General features: G+C 36.4%; 1 protein-coding gene across 3 annotated transcripts in view; it reads right to left on the bottom strand.

Annotated features, from left to right (window-relative positions):
• Nucleotides 1-26,318, bottom strand: part of Atp6v1h (ATPase H+ transporting V1 subunit H) — an 88,132-nt gene that overhangs the window by 6,850 nt on the left and 54,964 nt on the right. For all 3 annotated transcript variants that reach the window (XM_042696137.1, XM_042696136.1, XM_042696138.1), the window contains 4 exons: nucleotides 21,117-21,295; nucleotides 19,481-19,606; nucleotides 15,563-15,664; nucleotides 13,848-13,961 (listed from right to left, as the gene is read on the bottom strand). In XM_042696137.1, coding sequence (XP_042552071.1) covers nucleotides 13,848-13,961; nucleotides 15,563-15,664; nucleotides 19,481-19,606; nucleotides 21,117-21,295 — 521 coding nt within the window. The remainder of the gene's footprint in view (nucleotides 1-13,847; nucleotides 13,962-15,562; nucleotides 15,665-19,480; nucleotides 19,607-21,116; nucleotides 21,296-26,318) is intronic.

Raw genomic sequence — 26,318 nt, 5'->3', positions numbered from 1 at the left:
TTATCAGGAGTCTCTATTTAAACCTACCCCCTCTGCTACTAGGTCAGTAATACTTCACAAAATGTCCTCATTTTTCATCCATATGATGATGATGTAATATGTTCGGCCATTGAAAATATCAGAGTTACCTGTTGCAACAATGAGAAGTACAAAATGTCATGTCAAAACCAGCTTTACAATGTCTGTGTGTGGGGTGGGGGGGGGCGGGTATGATTGGGTGGGGGTGGGGGGGAGGCTGGGAAGGGAGGTGAAGGGTAAACAAAGGAGGAGGCTGCAATGCTTGGTAAGAAATGTATGCATTATCCTGCCCATGTAATTGTAACCCCTCTGTACAGTATGTTCTCAAATAAAATTAAATTAAATTAAAAAAAAAAAAGAAAATATCAGAGTTGGCAGGAAGCCCCCTTCTCCTTTTAAAGATGCTGGTTCCTGATCAGCAAGGAGCAAAAAGACCACAGCACCATTCACAGCACATCCTTAACTGATCACATCACATATAAACCCAGTTATGCAATGTGATGATGGTTGTGGGGGAAAGATATATTTATGTTTATATTTATATTTATGACATCTAAAAACTAACCATAGTAAATAAGCAGAGTCACATTTAAGATATATTACAGACTCCTTTTTCTTGAGTTCTATTTAGAATGTAAGAACAGAAGCACAAGAGGATAAAAAAAATTTACATGCTCTGGTATTCAGGTGCCTAGAATAAACTAAGATATTAATGCATATTCTATGAGAAGTATTTGTAAGTGAGGAGAGGGTGAATCAGAGGTCAGAGTGCTTATCTGGCAGTCAAGTGCCCCTAAGTTCTATCTCCAGCAACAAAAGAAGTTGAATAATTCCTAGAGGGTAATTAAATCCTGAAAAAGGAAGCATCCTTTTCCTAGAAATATACTGATATATCAAAAGAAACAAAGACGTCAGCAGTTAACCCTACCAACTAACTCTTCCACAATCTAACAGTACATTATAGCAGAATGGCTTAAACATAATGTAAAATCATCTTTGGAATCTGTTTCTAAAAAAACAAGACAACTTAACTCTACATTGAAGAGTCCATATTTAGTAGTCTGCTATATTTACTTATTCAACAAGTACTAGAGTTTGAACTTGGGGCCTTGTGCTTCCTAACAAGTACTCTATCGTATCCCTATAGTCCTTTTGCCTTAGTTTTGGGGGGTTTTTCTTCCAGACAAAGGTCTCCTGGTTTTGCTTAGGGCTGATCTCAGGCTGAGATCCTCCTAATTAACTAGGGCTCAAGGCTTATTTTTTGAGATAAGAGCCTTATTAACATTTCTGTTTAGGCTGACTATGATCTATCTGGGATTGTAGAAATGTACTACTATATTCCAGCTGGAAAACTGATAGAATGGGAATTAAATCAGCTTTGCAATTAAGCTTAAGAGATCTCCCAGCATGCCAAACTGTTCTTTAGGGAGCCATTTCTCCATGAGATACTCAAAAACTAAGATAAAATATAAGGCCTGGTGGTGATCTGTTCATGAATTATAATCACTTGCAGTGAGTTTCAGAGCTATGTAAAGAAATAATGATGATGTAACTTTGGAACTCTACATACAAGGCAAGAAGAGGTTTTGGTACTTTGGATTTTGTTTGGTAACTCATAATACCAAGTATAAACCTGGAAAACTGCTGGCTTCTTCAATTTTATTTATGTCTCCCATCCCCATCCAAGCAGTGTCCAGGTCTTATAAAAGTTGTCTACTCAGTACACATTTACCTAGTTGACATATACTAATCTATGGCTTGGGTGGAGCTGCAGTCTTCTTACTCATGCTTTCCTTTAGTCTCACTGCAATCCAACAGCCACCACTCTCTCTAAAATGGCGTTCCTAAAATGGTACAGTTGAACTTTTTACTATCCCACGGTCGTTTTCCATTGCCTTCAGGCCAGGCTGTGTTAAGAGCTATTACTTGATTTAAATTGTCATAACTCACATTCCATCTGCTCCTAAAAAGATATAGAAAGGTACTTAGCTGAGGGGAGTCTGTCAGTTTGTCTTCCCTAGCAGCCATTTGCTTACCAGAGGTCAGTCACTTGCCTTTTCAGTGGTAACAGAATGATCATCCTAAGCTAAAGTTACATGGGAAATGGGGTAAATGGCCTCTTTTTCATCAACAAAGAGCCAGCAATAGCAGGCAGTGATTAAATGAAGCTAAAGGAAGAGAAGACCAGGTAATCAACCTACTGTGGCCAACCCATTAGTCTCCATTAGTCCTCAGCATTGGGAAAGGAGCTTCTGATTGCTGGGCAAGACCTACACAGCCAGCTGCCTATACAAAAGCCAGAGTGAGGGAGGAACAAAAGAACAGAAGGGACAAAACAAAAAAATCAATCACTCAGCCAACTGCAGACATGGTAGCTGCAATGGAGATAACAAAGGTAAGGACATAGGGATGGGAGAGGGCTCATAAAGACAGTAAGCTCTAGACAGACAATGAAAACAGGAGGAAGAGGGAAGGAGGAATGACGTTTGCTTTCTGCATGCAAAGTAAAGCCTAGAAAATGTCTGTTAGGAAGAACCTATATAAAGGGCAGAGTACAATCAACTGTATGCCTGCTAAGTCCCAAGTATGGCTTACTGAGGAGCATGATAGACTGACAGCAAAGTTCAAATTTGGGATTAAACAGACCTAGGTTCTAACCTACTCTTGTAACTAGGAGAACATGGGCAATTACTTAGACAGTCTTACATCCAAGACTTCTTATCTATAGTAACATCTATCATGAAGAAATAATTGTGTGAAGATAAACAGTGCATGTCTTTGATCAGTGTCTCTTTGGTGCCTGGCTTATGTTAAATCTCGTCTTTCCTGTAGTCTGGAATAGCAATGTCTCACTATGTGGCCATCTGCTATCTGTAAACACATGGTAACTGATTTTTTAAAAAAACTGGAGAATACTTGAACATGCTCAAAGAATTATAGTGCTTCCTACTCACTACCTGGTTCCATTCACAGCCCTTGAATTACAAGTAACCCTCAAAGTACATGTTTATAATACAATATATTAAATGTTCAACCATGAGAAAAACATTCAGCATGAACTGGACACTTTTTGCCTACACTGGCCTCAAACCATAAGTCTCCTATCTATGTCTCCTATGCACCTAAAATTACAGACATACGCTACACCATGTCCAGCTTATTGGTTCATCTGCTAAGGGGCAAAGGGATCTCACAAATTTTTTGCCTGGGCTGGTCTTGTACACAATTCTATCTCTTCCTCCTGAATGGCTAGGATTACAGGCATGTGTCCCATGCCTACCTTAAAATATCATTCTTCTTAAGACAAAAACAAACAAGTGCAGATATATCTGATTTTAAATGTACAAAAACACTAAAGATATCTTAGAAAAGAAGAATACAGCTAGGTGCTGGTGGCTTATGCCTGTACTCCAACTACTCAGGAGACTGAGACCTGATGATCATGGTTCAAAGCCAGTGTGAGACTCTGTGAGACTCTTATTTCCACTGAACTACCAAAAAGCTAGAAGTGGAGCGGTGGCTCAAGTGGTAGAGTAACAGCTTAAGCATAAAGCTCAGAGATAGCAACTAGACCCTGAGTTCATGCCCCAGGACCAGAAAAACAAAGTTTGTGTATATGCCTACACATACATACAAACAGGCCACAAGAACTTCTTATACAGACTAAACAAAACTGAACAAGTGAATATGCTAAATATGCTAAAATTTATTTTCTTAAAATTGTATTTATATAACCAGGCACTGGTGGCTCAAACCTATAATTCTAGCTACACAAGAGGCTGAGATTTGAGGTTACCAGTTCAAAACCATCCAGGGCAAGAAAGCCCATGAGACTTTTAACTCCAATTAACTACCAAAAAAGCCAGAAGTTGTGCTATGGCTCAAGTGGTAGCTCAAGGAAGTAGCACAAAAACTCAGGGACAGTACCCAGGGCCTGAGTTCAAGCCCGCATATGCATGAGCGCGCGTGCGAGCACGCACGTGCGCACACATACACACACAGTGTATTCATTCTTGGTATCCCAAATAAAATCTCTGATACTAACTTGTGCTAAAAAGCTTGAGTAGGAGAAAATTCTCTAATAACGACATTATGTTTATCATAAGAAACACCTTATAAGAGATTAAATGTGCCATATCCAGAAATCATAACTGAGATTAGAAGTTGATATTAAGCTACAGCTTTCTCAAGATAACTACCTAAAGTGAATAAAGGAACAATTTTATCTTATTTCCATTCCTCCTCTCCTTCTAGTATCTAAGTACTTTTCACTAGGCACTGAAAGAAAGAAGACAGAGAAATAATAGAACTTCACTGGCATCCAAAAGCAGGGCTCTGGAATGCCAAGTGCCCGGTTATGTCTGCATCCTGCTCAGTCTCCCAATTCTGATTCTTTACTAAACCATTACATTATTTACACATAAGATTCAGTTTTCTATGCACTGACCAATATGTATTTCTGACTCAAAAGGTATTATACCTAAAAATAAAAGATACTTTGCAGCCTTTACAGCAATAATTGACTCAGATAGAAACATCAATGAAATACATGCAGTAGCCCATGCCTATAGTCCCGCTACTCAAGAGGAGATATGAAAATCACAATTTGAGGCCAGTTTGGGCAAAAGTTAATCAAATGTTATCTCAAAGAATAAGCCAGGCATCATAGCAGATACTGTACCCTCAGCATAGGAGGCATAATTAGGAGGACACAGGCTAACCAAGGCAAAAAATGCAAGCCTCTGAAAAATAGCTAAAGCAAAAGCCTGGAGGCATGGCACAACTGGTATCACTCCAGCCTAGAAAGCATGAGCACTGACTTCAAATCCCCTTAAAACCACTAAGTAAATGACCAGAGGAAAAGAAAAAGGAAGGAAGGAAGGAAGGAAGGAAGGAAGGAAGGAAGGAAGGAAGGAAGGAAGGAAGGAAGGAAGGAAGGAAGGAAGGAAGGAAGGAAGGAAGGAAGGAAGGAAGGAAGGAAGGAAGGAAGGAAGGAAGGAAGGAAGGAAGGAAGGGGGAAGGGAAAAAACAAAAACCTACAGTAAATGCTAAAAAGTTGGGGGACAATCTGTTGGAAAATAGTTTTTACAGTCTCACAGAATCTCTCCAAAGATTGCTTACTCACTACAAAGGGAAAATAAACTAATGACAGTGGCAGATCTAACAAAAACTACTGTAACCACTGATCAAAGTTAATATCACCTATAACATGACAAACTCATTGAGTGGCTTCCTAGTGGCCAGATGGAGAAGGATACCACATCCCACCTGAGAGGTTCTACCAAAAAGTGCATAGGCTGAATCTATTTACGAGGAAACATCAGATGAACCACATTGAGAAACTAAAGAATTGTTCTGTTCAACAAAAAAAGTCCAAAGAGAAAAATGGCAACAAAATGCAGTACTTTCCTGGATTGGAGAAAAACATTTTGCTATCAGTATACATAGCAAACAGGCAAATTTGAGTTTGAGCTGTATGTTGAACCATTGTGCCACTTAAGGAAGCCACTATATTTAAAGCTGAAGGTCATACTATCGCTTGAAAATAGTTCAGAAAGACAGGGAGGGGGAAGGGAGAGAAAGAGACAGAGAGACAGAGAAACACAAAGAGAAAGAGAGAGAGAGAGAGAGAGCATGAGTGAAAGAGAGCACTCATAAATATGGTAAAAATATCTACAAGTGGCGAATCTAGTAACAGGCAGTTTGCTATACTATTCCTTCAGCTGTCCAGCAGGTGAAATTCTACTTCCTATTTCTCTGCATTGGCATGTACTTAATTCTCTAATAAGTATATATCATTGCAAGTTACTAATTACAAAGCTAAAAGTAAATACTCCCTCAATCCCCTTAACTGAGAAAAAAACAGTATGAACAGATAGAGCATTATTCAAACCGAACACTAAAATGTTTTCTCCTAAGATGTTTCTACAGCATTTTTTTAAGGTAGGAAAACTGTCATCCAAGAGGCTGTGTTTCAAGTACCTGCTAGTCTCCGGCCTTACTAAAATCCTTGAAGAAAACAAGGCATGACAAGCAGAGCTTTTAACAGTGCATGAAGTGCAGGAAAATGATGCCACCATTTTTCTGTTTTGATTTCTTGCAGTGCTGGAAATAGATGAAATCCAGAGGCTTGTTGATAGTAGGCATTCTTTACAGATTTTTCAAACCTCTGATCAAGAATATGAAAGGTGGCCAGGCACCAGTGGCTCACATCTGTAATAGCTATTCAGGAGGCTGAGATCTGAGAATGGTGGTTTGAAGCCAGCCTGGCAGAAAAGTCCATGAGACTCTTATCTCCAATTAAGCAACAAAAAGTTGAAGTGGAGCTGTGGCTCAAGTGTAGAGCACTAGCAAAAAAGCTCAGGGACAATGCCCAGGCCCTGAGTTCAAGGAAAGAATATGAAGGATCTGCTTGTCAAAGCCCAACTGTACTGCATCCACAGATCATGTGATCCTATTCCTTAGTCATGTGGACCTATGTGAATCTGCACTCAAAATTATATTTAATTAAAAAAAAACTTGTTTCCCTATGAATATCTTTTTGAAGTTCAGAAAATAAAATAAATTTCTTCATTTTCTTTATTATCAAAATGTCCATTATCTATTTCGATTATACAAGCTGGCACTTTGCAACAACCTAAAGTTTATGCTCTCCTGGCATTGCCAATTCAGTTGTAATTATTAACACACAATGTACAACCTCATGAAACAACTATTATCAAAGCAGAAGAAATCTTAGACTGAGATCTGAATATGAGAAAACATCTTAGAATTCTGTAGGCACTTGGAATTTGTATGAATGCATGTATATATATATATATATATATATACCTATATACATATTTATTCTGCAGTGCTGAGAGTTGAATCTAGGATCACATATAAGTTAGGCACTTTGCCACTAGTTACAGTCCCAGCCTAATAATTATTATAAATAGTTATATATCAATATTTTATATTGTTATTGTAAAGGTATTACATTGTACATGAGTACATTTCCTTTTTAACAGTGTCACCCCTTCCCTTGCTCTCTCCCAGTTTTTCCCCCACAAGTTGTATAGTTCATTTTCAATATGATATCTAGTGAGTACCACTGCTGCATTTGCTCACCCTGTGCCCCACCATCACCCGTCTAAAAACCGATAAACTTACAAACAAAACAAAAGGTACAGAAAACAAAAACAGCAACTATGAAACAAAATCCCCTTGTTTCCATTTCTTGGAGTTCATTTTGATAAAGATTATTTTATATGATCATATGTACATAGTTTTTAAACCTTTGTGATCTTCTAAGAATATTCTCCTTTGGTCTTACTGTGTGAATGTCTCAAGACCTGTGTAATTTATCATGTCCAAGTGTATTTTTGGTCTGTTAGCATCCAATGGGCTTACTTGTAGATTTATGGGCACATTCTAGTTACCACAAAAGAGGGAAACCCCAGAACCTATGTTTCTGGCTTACTTCATTTAATATAATTTTTTTCCAAGTCTTTCCATTTCCTTACAAATGGTCCATTATTATTCTTTCTGAAGGAGTAGAATTTTACTGTGTATGTATAAAACTATATGATACCAAAGACATTTTCAAAGGTTCCTCATCTAACAATATGATAAGACTAATGTGGAAATTGCAGGCTCCCAAAAAGATATCAAATTTTTAAATACTAATTCTAAAAGATATTTAAATTCAGAATGTTGTGCTTATTAAAAATCATAAGGAAATCTTTTGGTAACATTAGTACTAGTACCAAAAGCTTCAAATACATAACAGCTTCTTTTTCTTCAGTGCATAAATAGAAATTGTAAATACTGTGTTTATAGCTACACACAGAATAACTAGAATATGCTAAGCTAATATAACCATAATAGAACAAAGCAGTATTATCCATGCCCATGGATATAAAAGATCTAAAGAAGCTAATACTCATAATTTATTCTGCTTGAGACAAGGTTGAAAATGAATCTTGAAATAGAAAACAGAATATTCTACATAAGATCCTCTACCTACAGAATTCAGTGTTTCTTTCAGTGAAGTCCTGAGCTGTCCAAATGCACATATTATTGCTTCTGCATTAGAGGCTGATTACATTTAAAATCATTCTGTAGGAAAAAAATGATGACATTTTATGATGATGAACTATTTAATAAAGTATGAACAGAAGTATGTACAAAAGTTCTCTAGAGTAAATGGTCACTGGTCATATAATTTGCTCAAAGTTATGAGTATAGTAATCTATCACTGGTGAAAAAACAGGGGCTACATCAGGAATGCCATAATGAGTGAGGAAAACTCAGAGGTGCATGCTGTCATGTGGAAGGAGGGAGAGCAGAAGACTGCCAGTTCCAGGCCCCCTGAGTAGAGGGGCTCCAAGGTGTGGAGCCTTCCTGCCCCCAAATCTATGGTGATTCTATTTCTTCCCCAACACTCCCCTCCCCCACTCAGGAATACTTGTAATCAATTATTCTGTGTCAATACAGATGTTAAATGGAAGGGAAAAGAAAAATAGCAATTCTAAGACAACTAAATTCAAGGAAATAACTTTGAACTCAGTCAAGCTCTGAAAAAGCATTAAGTACTTTCATATGTTGTATAGTTCTATAATACATGTGACATAAGTCCAAATCTATCCCTACATAATCATGAAACTTAATATTTAACTTTTTTAAAAGAAAATAAAAATCAAGATACATGGGTTCCCAGTCCCATGATTTCATAAATATGATTTAATTTTAACATGTAATTTTAATTTTACTATATCAAAAATCATAATTCAGTCCAATAAGCCAAAGCCTACAAATTCTCTAGTGTAGGAGATAAAATGTAAACTAAGATGGTGCTGGCAACTTGAAGGCCCAACCTGGAAGCCCAAAAAATCTACTCAGGCTATGCAGAAAAGCTACTGCCACCCAGCAGGCAGACAGACTTCCATCTACAATTATTTTGTAATTATTCATAAATGTCTTACTATATTACAGAGTACTGAAACCTATCAATTATAAACCACTTTATTAAATCAAAACAAATGCAAAATGCTAAGAGAAGATCAACTATGTTTTCAAGTTTCCACTTGGGTGTTAATGTAAGCAGTTTCCAGCGACCTTCATAAAAGCAATGAAATAAATATTTAGAATATCAGTGGCACATTTTAGGTAAACTGTGAGGAAGCACATGAGTACACATACATTTGCCCCCCAACACACAATCCCCATTTTAGGTAGATAAAAAGGCAGTCTTTACCAGCATAGTTTAATAAAGATAGCTAGGTTTACATAAAGATATTACATAAAGATATGTATCTAATACTCTTATATTTATGGATGTACTTTGCAGAAGATTAACTTCTCATGTGAGATTCTATGTAGTGTCATATTAATCTAACATAGAAATAAATATTACTTAGGTAATTTTCCCTCTCTGGAACAAAAATTATGAAAATGTAAACGTCAAAGAAGATATACAAACTCAGATCTTCATATGAAGATTCCTTTTTGAAGAAAGTATAAGATGCTGGATGTAGTGGTACATGCCTATAATCCCAGCACTTGGAGGCTAAAAGAAGAGGATCTTGAGTTCAAGGATATCCTGAACTAAAAGCGAGTTCTTTTACAAAAAAGAGTAAAGCAAAATACTGACACTAAGCACCACCACTAAATGCAAAGGAGATTTATCTAAATTAAAATATTAAGATTTAAAATAGGTTGGTGCATAATTAGGAAGAGGGAGAAAAAAAACGACTACCCTCCTTAAGTCAAGAATAAATAGTACATAAGCTAGTTTCTGTCTTTAAAGACACATACATACATATATACATAGAAAATCATGCATGGAAAATGTACTATGAGACTAAGTCAAGTTTTAAAATCAAGGTAGAAAATCAAATTTTAATCCATTTTCAATGCATGATCAAAAACTCTCAACCATGTATTTTTCTCTACTGGCAAAGCGAAAACATGTCAATCTCCTCTTTCATACATCTCTCTCACATATCTAACACATCAGGAATATACATTTAAAAAAAAAAAAAAACACCCTAAGCTTGGGACTGGTGGCTCACACCTAAAATCCTAGCTACCCAAGAGGCTGAGATCTAAGGATTGTGGTGCAAAGCTAGCCCAAGCAGAAAAATCTATGAGATTCTTTTTCTTTTTTTTGGGGGGGGGGGGGGGGGGAGGGAGGGTCCAGTCGTGGGGTCTAAACTCTGGGCCTGGGCGCTGTCCCTTAGCTCTTCAGCTCAAGGCTAGTGCTCTACCCCTTGAGCCACAGCGCCACTTCCAGCTTTTTTCTTTTTGCTTATGTGGTGCTGAGGAATCGAACCCAGGGCCTCATGAATGCAAGGCAAGCACTCTACCATTGAGCCACCTTCCCAGCCCATCTACAAGATTCTTATCTCCAATTAATCACAAAAAAAACTTCAAGTGGAGCTATGTCTCTGTGGTAGAATGCTAGCCTTGAGCAAAAGAGCTCAGGGACAGCTCCCAGGTCTTGAGTTCAAGCCCCATGACTGACAAAAACAAAAAAACAAAAACAAAAACTGCTAAACCCATCAACAGACTCTTTAAGAAAAAGAGCTATTAAAATGGATATGGAACCAGCCCAGATGCCCCTCAGGAGATGAATGGATCAAGAAAATATGGTGTGCGTTTGTATACATGTAGATAGATAGATAGATAGATAGATAGATAGATAGATAGATAGATAGATAGATAGATAGATAGTTATACACACACACAATGGAATTCTATGCTTCCATCAGAAAGAATGACACCACCCCATTTGTTAGGAAATGGAAACTTGGAAAAAATTATATTAAGTGAGGCAAGCCACACCCAAAGAAACATAGGTTCCATGGTTTCCCTTATATCCAATAACTAGTATACGTCTAGGATAATCTTACCAGACAAGCAGAAAAGGTCAAAAGCTATGCACATATGACCATGTAAGATAATGCTAAGCAAAATGAACTCTAAGACATGGACACAAGAGGTTTTTCTTTATTGCTGTTGTTCTCAATGTACTATATGATTTCTTTTGTGTTTTCCTCCCTATAGTTTATCCCCTGTTGTCACTGAGTTCCATTTTGTTTGGTTTTATTTTGGGGGTTCCAGTCGTGGGGCCTGAACTCTGGGCCTGGGCGCTGCCCTTCAGCTCTTCAGCTCAAGGCTAGCGCTCTACCACTTGAGCCACAGCGCCACTTCTGGCTTTTTTCTTTGTGCTTATGTGGTGCTGAGGAATCGAACCCAGGGCCTCAGGCATGCAAGGCAAGCACTCTACCACTGAGCCACCTTCCCAGCCCACTGAGTTCAATTTTGGTACCCTGAGTATTGTATACATGTTTATCTGAACTAGGGAAGGGAAGGTGAACAACAATATGAGGAGACAACGGACAAAGGGAGAACCTATACAACATGTTGGAAATGATCTGTACAACTTGGAAGGGGGAGGATTGGGAGAGGGAAAGAGGGAGAAAAATGAGGGAAGAGGTTAACAAGTTAGACAAGAAATCCAATCACTACCTTACTTATGTAACTATAACCCCTCTGTACATCACCTTGACAATAAATTTATTTTAAAAAGAAGGTAAAATTACATTTCAGAATCCTTAATTTCAACAAAAAAAATTAAGGAAAAATTAAATGGGGCCTTTCATAGAAACTTCATTCAGGAAGAAAAAAGTTTTGCAAATATAAGCTCACTTGTCACAACAGACTCCAGATGTATTAAATGCCAACATTTTTTAAATAGTTGTATAAAAGATATATAAAAATAGTCACAAGATATTGATTTTTGTAAAAAAAAAATATATCTATCTCAAAGAGAATCTAGTGGTGTATTTAGTTTTTACAAGTGAAGTCTTATCCTCCAACTAATCAGGTAAAATATCATTTCAGAGTACCCTGTGCTTTTTCTTCTTACACAAAACATAGGAAAATATAAAATGTTTTCAGCTCACAAAGTGCTGTTCACAAGAACTCTGAAGGCTTCCCAAGTTCATCAACTTCTTTTCTCAACTTTTAATGCCAACAGTAAGCCAACAACAATCTTTACCCAAGAGAGATAAAGCAGTCTTCCTGCTTTCAGTGTTACCTATGTAATATATTCTCTATAAAGTAGCCATAGTGATATTTTTAAAACACAAATCAAGTTTTGTCCTTTCACCACTTAAAAACCTGTCAATGGCTTTCAATCCATCTTGTAAGAGTCAAATGTTAGTCAACAAGACCACTGGAGATACTAGCCCTCCTAAATGTATTTCTCTATGCAGATGCTGGAACTGTCCCTTCAAATTAGTTTCCAACTTCAGTACAGGCACAGTTCTTTCATGAGGGGGTTGCCTATGAATAGTAGAATGTTCACTAGCATCCCTGGTTTCTACATACCATGCGCCATATTCCCATTAAGTATCACAAACAAATATGTCACCATGAATTGCTTTCAACAAGCCAGGCTCATTCCTGCTTTGCCTTTTTTCGTCTTATTCACTCCACCTCAAATGCTAATTATCTCAATAATTGAGCGGTCATACTGCTTATCTATTATCACCTCAGCCTAACAGTTTTGTCCTATTCAGGGAAGCCTTTTTCAATTGTTTTATGCAAAGTTGTACTCTCTTCCATTTTATCTTTAGCCTGACCCTTAAAATACAGGATACAATGAAGATGCTCAAAAAGCCACTGTTACAAAATGCATAAATTTCAGCGTTTATGAGAAAACACTGGCAGTGTTGTGGCCAAGTCTGTACATGAGCTCCAGACAACATGCCTAGTTCCCTGCAATGTATTTGACAGCAATTCCACATGTCCTTATTTTAATGCACCATTAATTCTTTCCTTTGGTAGTATTTTTGTCAGTTAGAAGCAATATGCATTTGTTCCTTATGCCTTAACAAAAATAGTTCAAGCCAGGCAACAGTGACTCACCCTTGTAATCCTAGCTGAGTAGAAGGCTTTTGAAGGCAGTGCAGGCAGGAAAGTCTGTGAGACTGTTATCTCCAATTAGCTACCAAAAAAGCCAGAAGTAGAGCTGTGGCTCATTTGGTAGAGTGCTAGCCTTGAGCAAAACAGCTCAGAGACAGTACCTAGGCCCTGAGTTCAAGCCCCAGGACTAGCACATCAACAAAAAAAAGTCCAAAATGAAAGAACAGGCAGGGAATGAAAGTAGGCAGGGAATATAGGAACATTTGCTCTGTTCAGAGGAGTGTTGAACTGCTAATCTACAACTAAAAACAGCTATCCCAAAGGGAATCTTCATCCAATTTGTCTAGTACACAAAGGTCTCACCATTATGACTAAAGCTACTCTTTATTTAAGGAGATACAAAAAGATCAATAATCTAGATTTTAAAACTAAACAGAAGGGAGAAAAGCATGATCTTGGCTACTTCTAAAGCAAAATGCTATAATGAAGGAAGTAAACAAGTAGAATCCAAGTTAGTTTGGAACATTTTTATGTGAACTGATAAAATTCATTCAAGTTAACCAAACACTGCATAGTAAGTTTTGCAAAATCGTAGAGGAATTAATAGTACAATCATATTCCATTCAACATGAAACACTAGTTCACTTTTGTCTCAAGGGCCCATTTAATTACTTCTGTAGTTGTTTTCAATATTAGTACTTTGAATGTGATACCTTACTTAAGAACCCCTAGTAAAGTCAGCCCATTTAGAATTATCATATCACTGTTTTTGTAAAATACATTACCAGAACTTTAACTGAAATAACTGATTTTAAAGCAATTACTTATAAGAGCATTTACATAAGAACTTTTAGCATGGACAAATGAGAGCCTGCAAATCATGGTATAGGAATAAGCAAGACATAAAGACATACCAGTTGTGCACCATGAGCTTCTGCACAGCCAGTAGGGCGTTGTAACGGACCTGCTGGTCTTCATGGTGCATGTGGTTCATTACCAGCTGCTTCCCACCCAGTTGCTCAATAACACTGCAGAACAGAAAAGAGTTGGTGAAGATGCTACAATTACTTGTGTGTGTGTGTGTGAGTGTGAGAGGGTGTGTGTGTGGGGGGGGGGGGGGGGGGCAGGGTCGTGGGGCTTGAACTCTGGGCTTGGGCGCTGTCCCAGAACTCTTCAGCTAAAGGCAAGCATTCTACCACCTGAGCCACAGTGCCACTTCCAGTTGTCTAGTGGTTTATTGGAGATAAGAGTCTCACAGACTTTCCTGCCCGAGCTGACTTTGAGCCATGATCCTCAGATCCCAGCCTCCTGAGTAGCTAGGATTACAAATGAGCCACTGGCACATATCCTGAGGCTTGAACTCAGGACATGGGTGCTGTCCTTGAGCTACTTTGCTCATGGCTAGTGCTCTACTGTCAGAGTCTCACAGCCTTTCCTTCCCAGGCTGGCTTCAAACCACGATCTCCAGATCTCAGCCTCTTGATCAGCTAGGATTATAGGCATGAGCCACCTGCTTCACAATTACTTTTCAACTTATGTTCATTCAACAACATTCAAACACCCAAATTATTTTTAAAGAAAAGTTACAATTGACTGAAGAAACCAGTATGTATCTACTTACATCACAGACTTCAAGGATTCACGTTTTCTTTTTTTAATTCCTAATGACAAATCCAACTCATATCCTCATTTCTTATTCTAAGAAAATGCCATCTACCTGGATACTTCATGGACTAGAACATTCTAGACTACAGTTTTTAGGTGGTTAAATATGAAGTTAAACTTCAGTATTTACAAATACTTCTGGTTTACTTAAAATCAGTACTAAAGATTATCTCATATTCATAGTAACATAAGACCAATGCTCTGAAATGTTCTCATAAATCAGCTCTTTATTCAGATAGTTTAAGAGTAGAAAATCATTTAACTAGTAAATTTCACCCTACCAAATATGGAGAAAAAAGAAAAGCTCCCATACAGTTACTGTGAAAATCAACGGCCACAACATCCAGGTCCTGCAGTACAGTAAGCCCAGAGCAGTTTATTTGACCAAAATGCTGATGGTATGAGAGCTATTCCTACTCAACATACACTCCTTGCTGTTGCCAAAATAATTTTCACAAAATTCTAAATAACATTTTCCCTGTTTAAAACAACCCAGCAGCACCCACTGCTCTTAATAAAGGATATGAAATCCTTAAACAGGCCCCAATCATCTACTTTGGAGCCTCTATAATAGTTTCAAGGAATAGGGTCACATGGTGTTCTCCTGGCTTGTCCTGTACTATATTCCTTCCAGCTGGGAAGATGCTTATCTGACACACACATTTTCCTCCTTAGGCATGTCACAGACTCTTGGATTTGGAAAGCTGCATAGGACTTCAGTACTACATCAAGATGGCATTTTAAACAGCAAGATTAAGAAAAATTAGACATAGATATGCAAATAACATGGTACTAAATAGAACATGTAAAGCATACTTGTTTTCAGTAGGAGAGGATATATAATACTTTTGTAGTAATCTTGATTTAATTTACTAGCTGAGTTTCTCTACTATGTACGTAAGTACATTAGTAGATCTCTATGTTGACAATTTGAAGAAACTGGGTACTTTGTGGTTTCCCTTACCGCTTGCCCCGGGGATAATGCCGCACATACTCCCCAACATCATGAGCAGCAACAGCTAAGACTTGTGGATCATCTGATACCTCCAAAAGCTTTGTCAAGATTCTGAAAAAAATTTTATACAGAGACATCAAATTCTATGATTTCTAAATAACACAATAGAGCATAGGTATAATACTGACATCTTCAAAGTAGATATTTATAAAGATAATCATCTTTCACAATTACACCAAGTTAGTCATTTTCAAACCTATATATATATGTATGTATATGTATATGTAACAAGTTGCCTCCAGATTCAAAACCAATACAACACAAAACTCCCCAAACATCATGAACTACTCCTCTTTCTCTGCTTAGAATGAAACTAGAATATAAATAATTTTACTATAAAACTATGAGTAGATCTTTGGTAATTACAGTATGTAAACCATAGTACCTACTTGTTAGTACTAGGGCAAAATCTTTTCAGGACCCCACATTCAAGACAGTAGATGGAGCACTAGTGCACATACCTACCATTGCGTTCCCCAATTCTAACAAAAGGCCAGTACGTATGCTTTACAACTAAGATTAAATCCATTATGGCAAGCACATGTTTCTTAGGAGACAGAAATCCAAATCACCATCTAGACTTTCTCCTAATAACTCTTCATAGAACAACCACACAGAGGGAATTTTCCATTGGCATCTGATAGATACTTCTGAGAACAGAAGCCAAGGGACCAATAGCAGAAAAGGCCTTACTCTGTCAAGGTCTGACTGCCCTCCTCAATACTGCCAGAAGGGCAGTGTTTCTCTCTGGGAGTGTACATGTCCTTGGGTGCAAAGTGGTAAGGCACAGTGCTAAGAATCCAGTGAGCTTAAAATAGACTGCTTTCCCATTCAAGAATTTGGTAATTTCTTGAATATTATTCTTGGAATGTTTAAATTATGATATACTCCTCAAAAGCCCAAAAATACGTGGAAAATTTCTCAATTCGTTCTACAAGCAAAGGAGAACAGTGATAATCAGAGTAATGTTTGAGAGCTAGATAAAAGATTAATAAGTAAAACCTACTACATTACAATATACCAGAAAGACCTACTCAATTAAAATGATACATAAAAACCTTACAGATTCAACCTAGTAGAACATTGCGAGCACAAATTTACTTCTCAGCTCAAATATCTTTTCTCATCTAAGAGTCCTATCACCCTAAGACCCATCATTCTCTTTTTCTACTTCAGTTCTCTTCATAATACTAATCAACACTTGCCATTTACATTCTTTATTCCCTGACCATATGCATATGTTTAGTCTTTCTTACTCAAATACAATGTGAGATTAGTGATTATAAGGACTGTATTCTATTTTCAATTAATTCTGCAAAACATAGAAAAGTATTAATCATAGTAGAAGCTAAGAAAATACTTGGTGAAAACAATAAATGTTAATGATGCCATTGGAAAAAATAATTTTAACAGTCCTTGGTTTATTTTACTTTTCTTTAACTTTTTTTTTCAGGACTAGGGTTTAATCTAGAGTGTCACACATCGTAGGTAAGCCTTCTACACTTTCAACATGTCTCTAGCCCTATTCCTAATATACTATAAAATAGATAGCTCCTTTACCCCAGCAATTCTTTCTCTAGGAATATTCCCTAGAGAAATATTTTCACATTTCTACATAAATACTATCTTTAAAAATGGTTAAGTTATTCTAAGTGACTCTAAGCCGTATTAAGTAAACATACCAAAACATTCAATATAAGGAATATATTAAAATTCTATATACAATGCAAATGGAAACAACTTATTTTTTGCAATAGCAAAAAATAACTTATAACCGGATTTCTGGATTGAAACTCCTTTGTAAAACTACTTAATAAAAATAAAAAAATTTTAATCACCAAAATAAACCTGACCAAAGAGATGAAGATCCTCCACAAAAAAAAATTAACAACTTTAAAGAAATTGAAGAAGACAGCAGGAAAGACTTCCCATGTTCATGGATATGCAGAATATCAAGAAAACATCCATTCTACTAAAGGTTACTGCTATCATTCTTACCCTAGAAACAACCCACTTTTAACCAATTGAAGATGTATTTGTAGCATATATTTAGACTGTTTTTGCTGGCACAAATTAACTAAAAGCAGGAGAAATAAGAGATTTTAACATCTAGAAATTGTGTGCTGATAGAAGTTAAGGAGATGAATAAGAACATTTGGTACTTAGTACTCTTTATTTTCTGTGAATATAAAATTGTGCAGCCACTTTGAAAAACAGTCTACCAGTTATATTCCTAGATTATCTACTCAAATAAGAGAAATAAAAATGTCCAAATATTAGCTTTATAGTATTATTGGTAGCATTATATAATAACCAAAAGATAGAAATAATCCAAACATCTAAACATAAAATGTGGCTTTAGTTTATCTGAGGTTACACTAAAGTAGGTACATGAGGATGTCTTTGTCACATTTTGCCAGCGATCAGAGGAAGGATTTAAGTAATGACATGATTACAAATAAAATTGCTCATAAAAAAATCACTGTCTCAGAAGGAAGAACGACATAAGAATATAAACAAAATGTATACTTTGGTTTGAAAGATGTCAATATTCTATCGTTGGCAGGTAGAATTCTTGTTAACATATATCTGACATCTCACGACCTTGTTCAAAAACAGGCCATATCAAGCCAAACAATTAGAGTCTGAAAACGGTTCTAAGTGGTCAATGAAGACAAAATGCTCCAAAAATACAAACAAGAGCAACTTAAAACAAATGAAAGAACCAAGAAAAAATAGTTGAAACTTAAAAACATTCTTTAGAACAAAAGGGTTTTTTTCTTTGTTGCTGTTTTTGTTTTCTTTGCCTTTCTTTGCCTGTCTTTGAGAGGGTAAGGGAGAACACAGAAATGGTGGGACAAAGGGTGAACAAATGCAGCAGTGATACTCACTAGACATACATTAAAAATGAACTGGAAGAGAGTGAGGGAAGAATTGACACTGTTCAAAAAGAAATGTACTCATTACATGACTTATGTAATTGTAACCCCTCTGAACATCATATCTTTACGGTAATAATAAAAATACATATATTATTTTTAAAACATTCTTGAGGTTAATTTAAATATTAGATTTTAATCAAAAACAAAATAAAAGTAGTCTATTCATACAATGGACTATTTATGTAACCATAAAAAAGTAATCAAGTAATGATGAATACTACTAAACCATAAATACATTATGGTAAGAATAAGAAAACAGCCCCCAAATGCACAAATACAAGCTTTATATAGCAGGCAGATTCATACAAATACAGATATTCAGCCACTTATGATAAAAAAAAGTCTATAGATCATGGGATAAAATGCTTCTTTCAACAATAGGATGCTTGTTCATTCATTTATCAGGCAAGGAAAGAAGTGAATCCTGACTTCTATTTCATGCTTTATCCCAAATCAACTCCAGATTAACTGGAGAAGAGGCTAAACAAGTTTTTACAAGAAAACAGAAAGAAATCATTGTGCCCATAGAGGGCTAAAACTTCTTAACCAAGAGACAGAAAAGCACTAGCCATGCAGGAAAAGATAAATAAATTGAGCCACATTAAAACTGAAAGCTTGTGCTCAAGGCACCATTAAAAAGTGAAATGGCATAAGACAGAGTGAGACAAAAGAGTAACAAATGAATATATGACCAAAAGTTTCAAATTCAAAATACAGAACTCCATAAAACAGAAATAAAATTAACAAGCACATCTCCAAGAAGATCTGTATAAATGACAAAAGCACAAAAAGGCCACTCAATCACATTTTTCCAGCAAGAAAATATGGTAAAACCACACAACATCTAAAATGTAGAGAATAATAAAAAAAGGCTAATGAGTTGAAAACACAGGTTTTCAGGGCACAAGGCAGAATAACAACTTACTTCAGGAGTTCATAGTTCTTCTCATTTAACCTCACAGCATTCTCTCTCCAAAATTTCTCAGATTTGTGCACAGGACTCCATTCCAACCTTCCCGATTTAAGTTCTGAACTGTATTCATCAAAGGAACTATAAAATGTTTTTTGAAAAAGTTCAAGTTCATAAGAATCTGAAAGCTACTCCAAGACTAAAAAGGAAAATAAAATATCTAAGTGACCATTTGGTCCATTAAATGTTCATTGGTAATTCTGTGTAACCAGAGTTCCTGACTAAACAATTTCTTACTTTAATGTGGGCCAGTCTGTATGAGAAGTTAACTAGAATTTGCTTTGTTTCATCTTTGATGCTTTTGTTTCCTTTTTTTTTCTTGTTTTATTGTCAAGGTGATATACAGAGGGGTCACAGTTACACATAAGTAGTGCATTTCTTGTCAAACTTGTTACCCCTTCCCTCATTCTTCTCCTACTAGAATTTTTAACATCCATATCCTAAGCCTTATAATAACCAAAATAGGTAAACCAGCTGTACCCATCAATCTATTATCTTTGTGAAAATAAAATTATGGGAATCTCCACAAGACAGAAGGCTCTCACCCACCTTACCATGTAACAATGAGGTAACAGAAGATATTTAGGGAAATCTCTCAGTTTTCATAGTTGACAACCAATCCAATTTTCTTTTTTTAAATGTGTTATTATCTTTAAGTAACTGTACAAAGGAGGTGTCATTTAACATAACAAAGCAGTTTACAAGTACAATGCATCTTGATCGGTATCATCCCTTTAAATATTCTCAGCCCCTTCAATAATTTTGTAGAAAACTTATGCAATTTGTAAGGTAATGATAAGACTTGGAAAAAATTATATTAAACAAAGTAAACCAGACCGAAAGAAATATAAGTTGCAGTTTCCCTCATTTGTGGTAACTAGAATGTACCTATAAATCTACAAGTAAACATACTCATGGCAAAAGAAAAAAACAAATACTGGGACATGATAAATTATACAGGATTGTAGGCATCTACACATACAGTAACACCAAAGGAGGACATTCTTAAGAGAGAAACACAAAGGCACAAAGCCTATGTGCATCTGATCATGTGAAATAGTATTTATCAAAATGAACTCCAAGAAATGGAAACAAGAGGTGTTTGTTGTTGTTGTTGCTGTTTTGCTTTTTTGTTCCTTTTGTCTTGTTTGTTCGTGCACCTTTGGGAGGGTAAAGGGGGGCAGAAAAATGGTGGGACAAATGTAAATAAATGTAGCAGTGATACTCACTAGACACTGTTGAAAATGAAAATAGAGACAGAAAGGAAAAACTAGAAGAGAACAAGGTAAGAGATAATACTCTTCAAAAATGTATTCTTCATCTGACTTATTATAGTTGTAATACAGAGGTATAGCACCTTTACAGAAAAATTATATTTAAAGCTATGTAAATCAGTGGGTCATCTGTAGTCTCAGCTATTAAGGAAGCTGAAGTGAGAGGATCTATATTGAACACATGAAGTTGAGATCTGCCTTGGTAACTTAGTGAGGACTCTCCTCCCCATTACTCTTAAAACCAAATGTAAACGAAACACTATTTAAGTCAAACAAATCCAGTATAAGGAAACTTTAAAAATAAGAATATAACACACCTAAGGTCCTGGACACTCTCACCAAGTTTGTCCAAAAGAAATTTGATATCTTCACTGATATCTTCATCATCATATTTCTGTTGTTCCAGATTCTCCAACTGTTTAAGAACTTTGCACTGAATCATAGCCAGAGCATATTCTTGGCGAGTTTCTCTTTCTGTTGATTTTTCTAAAAAGTTCTGGGTTAGACAAAGAGACAATGAAAACCTAATATAATTTGTCATGTGATATTTGCAGATTTCTGTACTTCCTTTCATATCCTCCTTCTAGGTGTCAGAAACTATCACTTTTAAGTGAATGACTTTACCCATAATCCCTGTTTCCTGCAACAATCCTTTCCTGGGCAATAAAACACAAGGTAGTATCTAAAAAATAAAATAACTAAAACAAAAAGGGCTAGAGGCATAGGTCAAGTGCAGCCATAAATCCCTGAGTACAAAACTTCAATAGCGCACACAAACAAGGGAAATAACACTAAATCCCCATCACAATTCTTGACCATGATTTTGCTTCTCAGCACACCACATTGAACTTTTCATTTGTTGCTCTCCTAGAGAACACAGGATCCTAAAAATGCTAGAAGCCCGACTCAACCATAGAGCATCTGCCTAGCAAGTGTGAGGCCCTGAGCTCAAATTTCAGTATCACAAAAAAAAAAGATTGTTCATTCAAGTATCTCTCAAGTTTAACAAGCCACCTTCCCCACAATCAACTCTTTAAGGGGACAAGGCACAAAGAAAAACTTAAAAAGTTTTCTTTTTTATACAAGAATACAGTCAAATTCTACATTTCTTCTATGCTGTTCTATTTCTTAAAAGTATTTATGAAAACACCAAAGGAACATACACCTTTATGAAGATCAGCTGTTCTTTGAAACCATTATTTCTGGACAAGGTGCAAGCTAAATTCTGGAAACAAGATTAACCAAGACATAGCCACAATCTCAAGAAACCCAGTTTCACCATTTGATCCAAAAAAAAAAGACCCATGAACTGCCTGCCCTCACACACACACACACACACACACACACACACACACACACACACACACACACACACACACACACATATTCACATAGCAACAACTCAAAATAAATGGTACTAAAATTTGAATTTTAATTTTGTAAGAAAGTTATACCAGTAATAATTATGCTAAATAAATACAGAAAAATATTTACTTAGCACTGTCAGTGCCCACTCTTTCCCTTATGTTTCCACAAAATTTCAAATACTTGAAAACTAATGTCTCATTTTCTCATTTGCTTTATATTATTGTTTGGCTCAGAGTTTAAATTCAATAAGATATTTGTAAACTTACTAACATTGCTTCTGAGTGCTTTTACCTATAATATCATGAATTACTTTTTATTATAAGTAAAAAGTAGCTCAATTAATTTGCATTTAGAACTGCTTCAAAACTAAAAACATGAACTTCAACTCAGATATGAAGCTACTGGATGAACCTCTCTCCTGAAGAAACAACTATAAAACCATGACATGCTGAAAAAGCAATTACCAGCGGGAAAGTAAGTAGAACTCTGGTTTGGAGTGCACTCACTGGCAGTTGGAAGGTCAGGGAGCAACATAAGCAAGCCTCTGTCAGTAAAGGTTTTGAGATTAAATACACTTGTCCCATCAGGCCTGATAACAGTCAGAACCCCCTCACCCACAAAAAAAAGCCAAATGGTAAGTTTGGGGTGCTGGAAAAGAACAATAGTGAACCTGGACAATGAATGTTGAAGAGAAGAAAACAAGTCAGGAAAAGGACTCAAATACTGTCTGATAACATGGAACCAACCCCTTAAGACATTCAGGCACAGAACAGATTCAAAGCATTTCAGCCAAAGAGAAAAGATCTGAACTACAACCTGAACCACCAACCAAAACACAATGTTCAGTTCAGAGTTGAAGAGGGAAAGAGCAGTTAGTCAGCCACACCAATAGCTGGGCATAGTAGTGTGTGACCACAAGATAACATCTACAGCTACAGGAGAAGCACAAGGGTTGGGAGCAGCGGCATGCAACTTAACTCCCAGAGACACAGGGAAGCACAGGTAGGAGAACCACAGCCTTTGAACAGGGCCACACCTTGAAAACAACACCAGCAAAAAAAGGCTCAAACATAGAATGTCTGCTTAACAAGCACAAGACCCTAAACTTAATCCCTAGTATATATAGAGAGAAAACTAGTATAAATACAGAAGGGTGACCCCCTCATCCAAAGCAATGCAGGCAAGTCAGAACACTGTCTTTAAAGTGCTAAATAAATAAATAAATAAAGTCCTCTTAGCAGAGGATCAGAATGGCTCAATACCTATGCGCAAATGACCACAGAAAATGATGCTAATCAAAACGAACTCCAAGAAACGGAAATGATTTTTTTTAGTGTACTGTTTTCGGTTATTTTTCCTCTTTTTTTTGTTCCTTTGGTTTATTCCCTGTTGACACTGCTTTTGATTTCTGTACTCACTGTCTTATATATAAGTTTATTTGATTTGGGGAAGGGAAGAGGAATCACAGAAATGGTGCGACAAAGGGTGAACCAATGCAACAGTGATATGCCCTAGACACTGTTGGAAATGAACTTTACAACTTGGAGGGGAGGAGAGTCCAGGGATCAGGGGGAATGGAAAAAATGAGGCAGGAGGTAACACTTTAAAAAAGAAATGTATTGGGCTGGGAAAGTGGCTCAGTGGTAGAGTGCTTGCCTTGCATGCCTGAGGCCCTGGATTCGATTCCTCAGCACCACATAAGCAAAAAGAAAAAGCTGGAAGTGGCACTGTTGGCTCAAGTGGTAGAGCGCTAGCCTTGAACTGAAGAGCTGAGGGACAGCACCCAGGCCCAGAGTTCAGGCCCCACAACCGGACCCAAAAACAAACAAACAAAAAAAATGTATTGATTACCTTATTTACATAACTCTAACCCCTCTGTATATCACCTTTACAATTTTTTTAAAAACCAATACAAAGCAAAATAATTTAAAGTGATAAAACTTTACTTATATATAAATGGTGGTAGCAGATTTGGCCAAGTCTGTTATTTGTTGGACTACATAAAACTGAGTAAGTACAATATTAACTTTCAATATAATGAGAAAAGCTAAAGGTGCATATTGTGACAATGAAACAACCTGTAGGAATTAGGAAACTATGAAAGGGGGCAGTTAAAGGCCAATGGAAAAATTAAAATAAAGTTCTAAAAAGGATTCAGTTAACACAAGACAAGGCAAAAAATTAAGATCAAAAAACAAACAACAAAATGAGGTAAACAAACAGTAAAATCTCTAAAACATAAATAGTTCTAAATCCAACCCAATAATTACTTTAAAATGCCAGTCAACTAAACACTCAGCTTAACAGACTATTGGATAAAAGTTCAAGAGCCAAGATAGTGTCTAAAAGAAGTAATCTTTAAGGGTAAAGTCATAAGGTGATACTAAAAAAGCCAGGAAAAGATTTATTAAGCAAACCACAAACAGAAGACCATAGGCTTGGAGCATTACTTTCAGATAAAATAGACGAAGAATATTATCAGTAATAAGGATATTTCATAATGGACACAAGGGTCCATTCATCAAACAAATATAACATTCATAAATTCATGAAGCAAAAATTGAAAGAATTAAAGGGAAAATAAATAAATCTACAATAGAGATTTTAGCAATTCGCAGCAGCTGATAGAACCACTAGACAAAATCAGAGCATGGAAGATCTAAATAATACTATCCACAACCCTGACCTAATTGACATTTAGAGAACACTATTCCCACCTACAAATTCCTCATTCTTTCAAAGTACACATAGTACATTCATGTACACATAGTACTTCACTGTGATACACTATGAGTCATAAAACAAGTCTCAAATTTCAAAAGGTTTATACAATTTTACAGACAAGGTTCTATCCTCATAATGGAATTCAATTAAAGACTACATTTTTTTTTGGTCAGTCGTGGGGCTTGAACTCTGGGCCTGGATGCTGTCCCTCAGCTCTTCAGCTCCAGGCAAGCACTCTACCTCTTTAAAGACTACATTTTTAATTTCTATGTGAATGTATAACAATATGTAACCCACTGGGCAAAGGAAATCATCTTGACGCCTAGTATTTTTACTAAACTGTGAGATACAAAATCCATAGTTCCAGGCTAGGTATCAGAGATGGGTTGTTTTTTTTTGTTTTGTTTTGTTTTGTTTTTTACTATGATGGAGTTGTTATTTAACAAAGCAGTTTATGAATCTTGATCGATGTCACTCTTCACTCATCCTTCTTCTGCCCACTCCTTCCCTCATTCCTAATTTTGTAGGATATACATTCAATTATTAACTGCATTCTCCCTTATTACTTCTCCTCTTCATTAATCTACTCCTCTCCCCTTGACCCCATCCCATCCAATCCTTTCAAGTCCCACTTGCTGGTGTTTATTTTGTTGAACTCTGAACTTTACCTTTCCAAAAAAATTGTGCTATTACTGTAATTTAATCACACTATTTAGTTCTCCCTTGAATCTACCGTATTTAGTTAAGACATTTGCAACCACTTGCATATTGCCCAATGTGTTTATTAAAGATTTATAAGATAAATCTAGCTTCCACATGTAAAGCAAAACATGTATCCCTTGTCTCTCTGGGTCTAACTTACTTTAACAGTGTAATTTTTTTTAGGTCTTTCCATTTCTTTATAAATAATATCATTCTTTCTAATGAATGAGTAAGTCACTGTGTATATATACCACATTTTCTCCATCCATTTATCCATTGAAGGGCACTAGGCTGATTCTATACTTTATAGTGAATAGTGCTGTAAAGAACATGGTTGTGTTGGTGGCTTTAGTGTATCCTGGTTTGAAATCCTCTAGACCATTCCCAGTAGCAGAATTTCTGGAACACAGGGTAGTTCTATATTTTTTTGAGGAACTTCCACACTGCTTTCCAGAGTGAATGAACAAGTTTACGTTCCCACCAACAGTGTATTAGGGTACCCTTTTTTGTTTTCTTGCTAAAGGCAATTCTAACTGTATGAGGTAGAATCTCAATGTTGTTTTGATTAGCATTTCCTTATATTCAGAGATGTTAAGCATTTCTTCATGTGCCTATTGCCCATTTTTACTCCTTCTTCTGAGAAGACTCTTTAGCTCATTAGCCCATATGTCCATAAGGCTGTTGGTTGGTTGGAGCTTTTTTTTTTTTTTTTTTGCCCAGGCCCT

Source organism: Dipodomys spectabilis, unplaced genomic scaffold (genome assembly GCF_019054845.1).
Source record: "Dipodomys spectabilis isolate Male_0828 unplaced genomic scaffold, ASM1905484v1 ptg000199l, whole genome shotgun sequence".
NCBI lineage: Eukaryota > Metazoa > Chordata > Mammalia > Rodentia > Heteromyidae > Dipodomys > Dipodomys spectabilis.
Note: the sequence above shows the minus strand (reverse complement) of the source record. Positions and strands in the feature narration are given on the sequence as shown.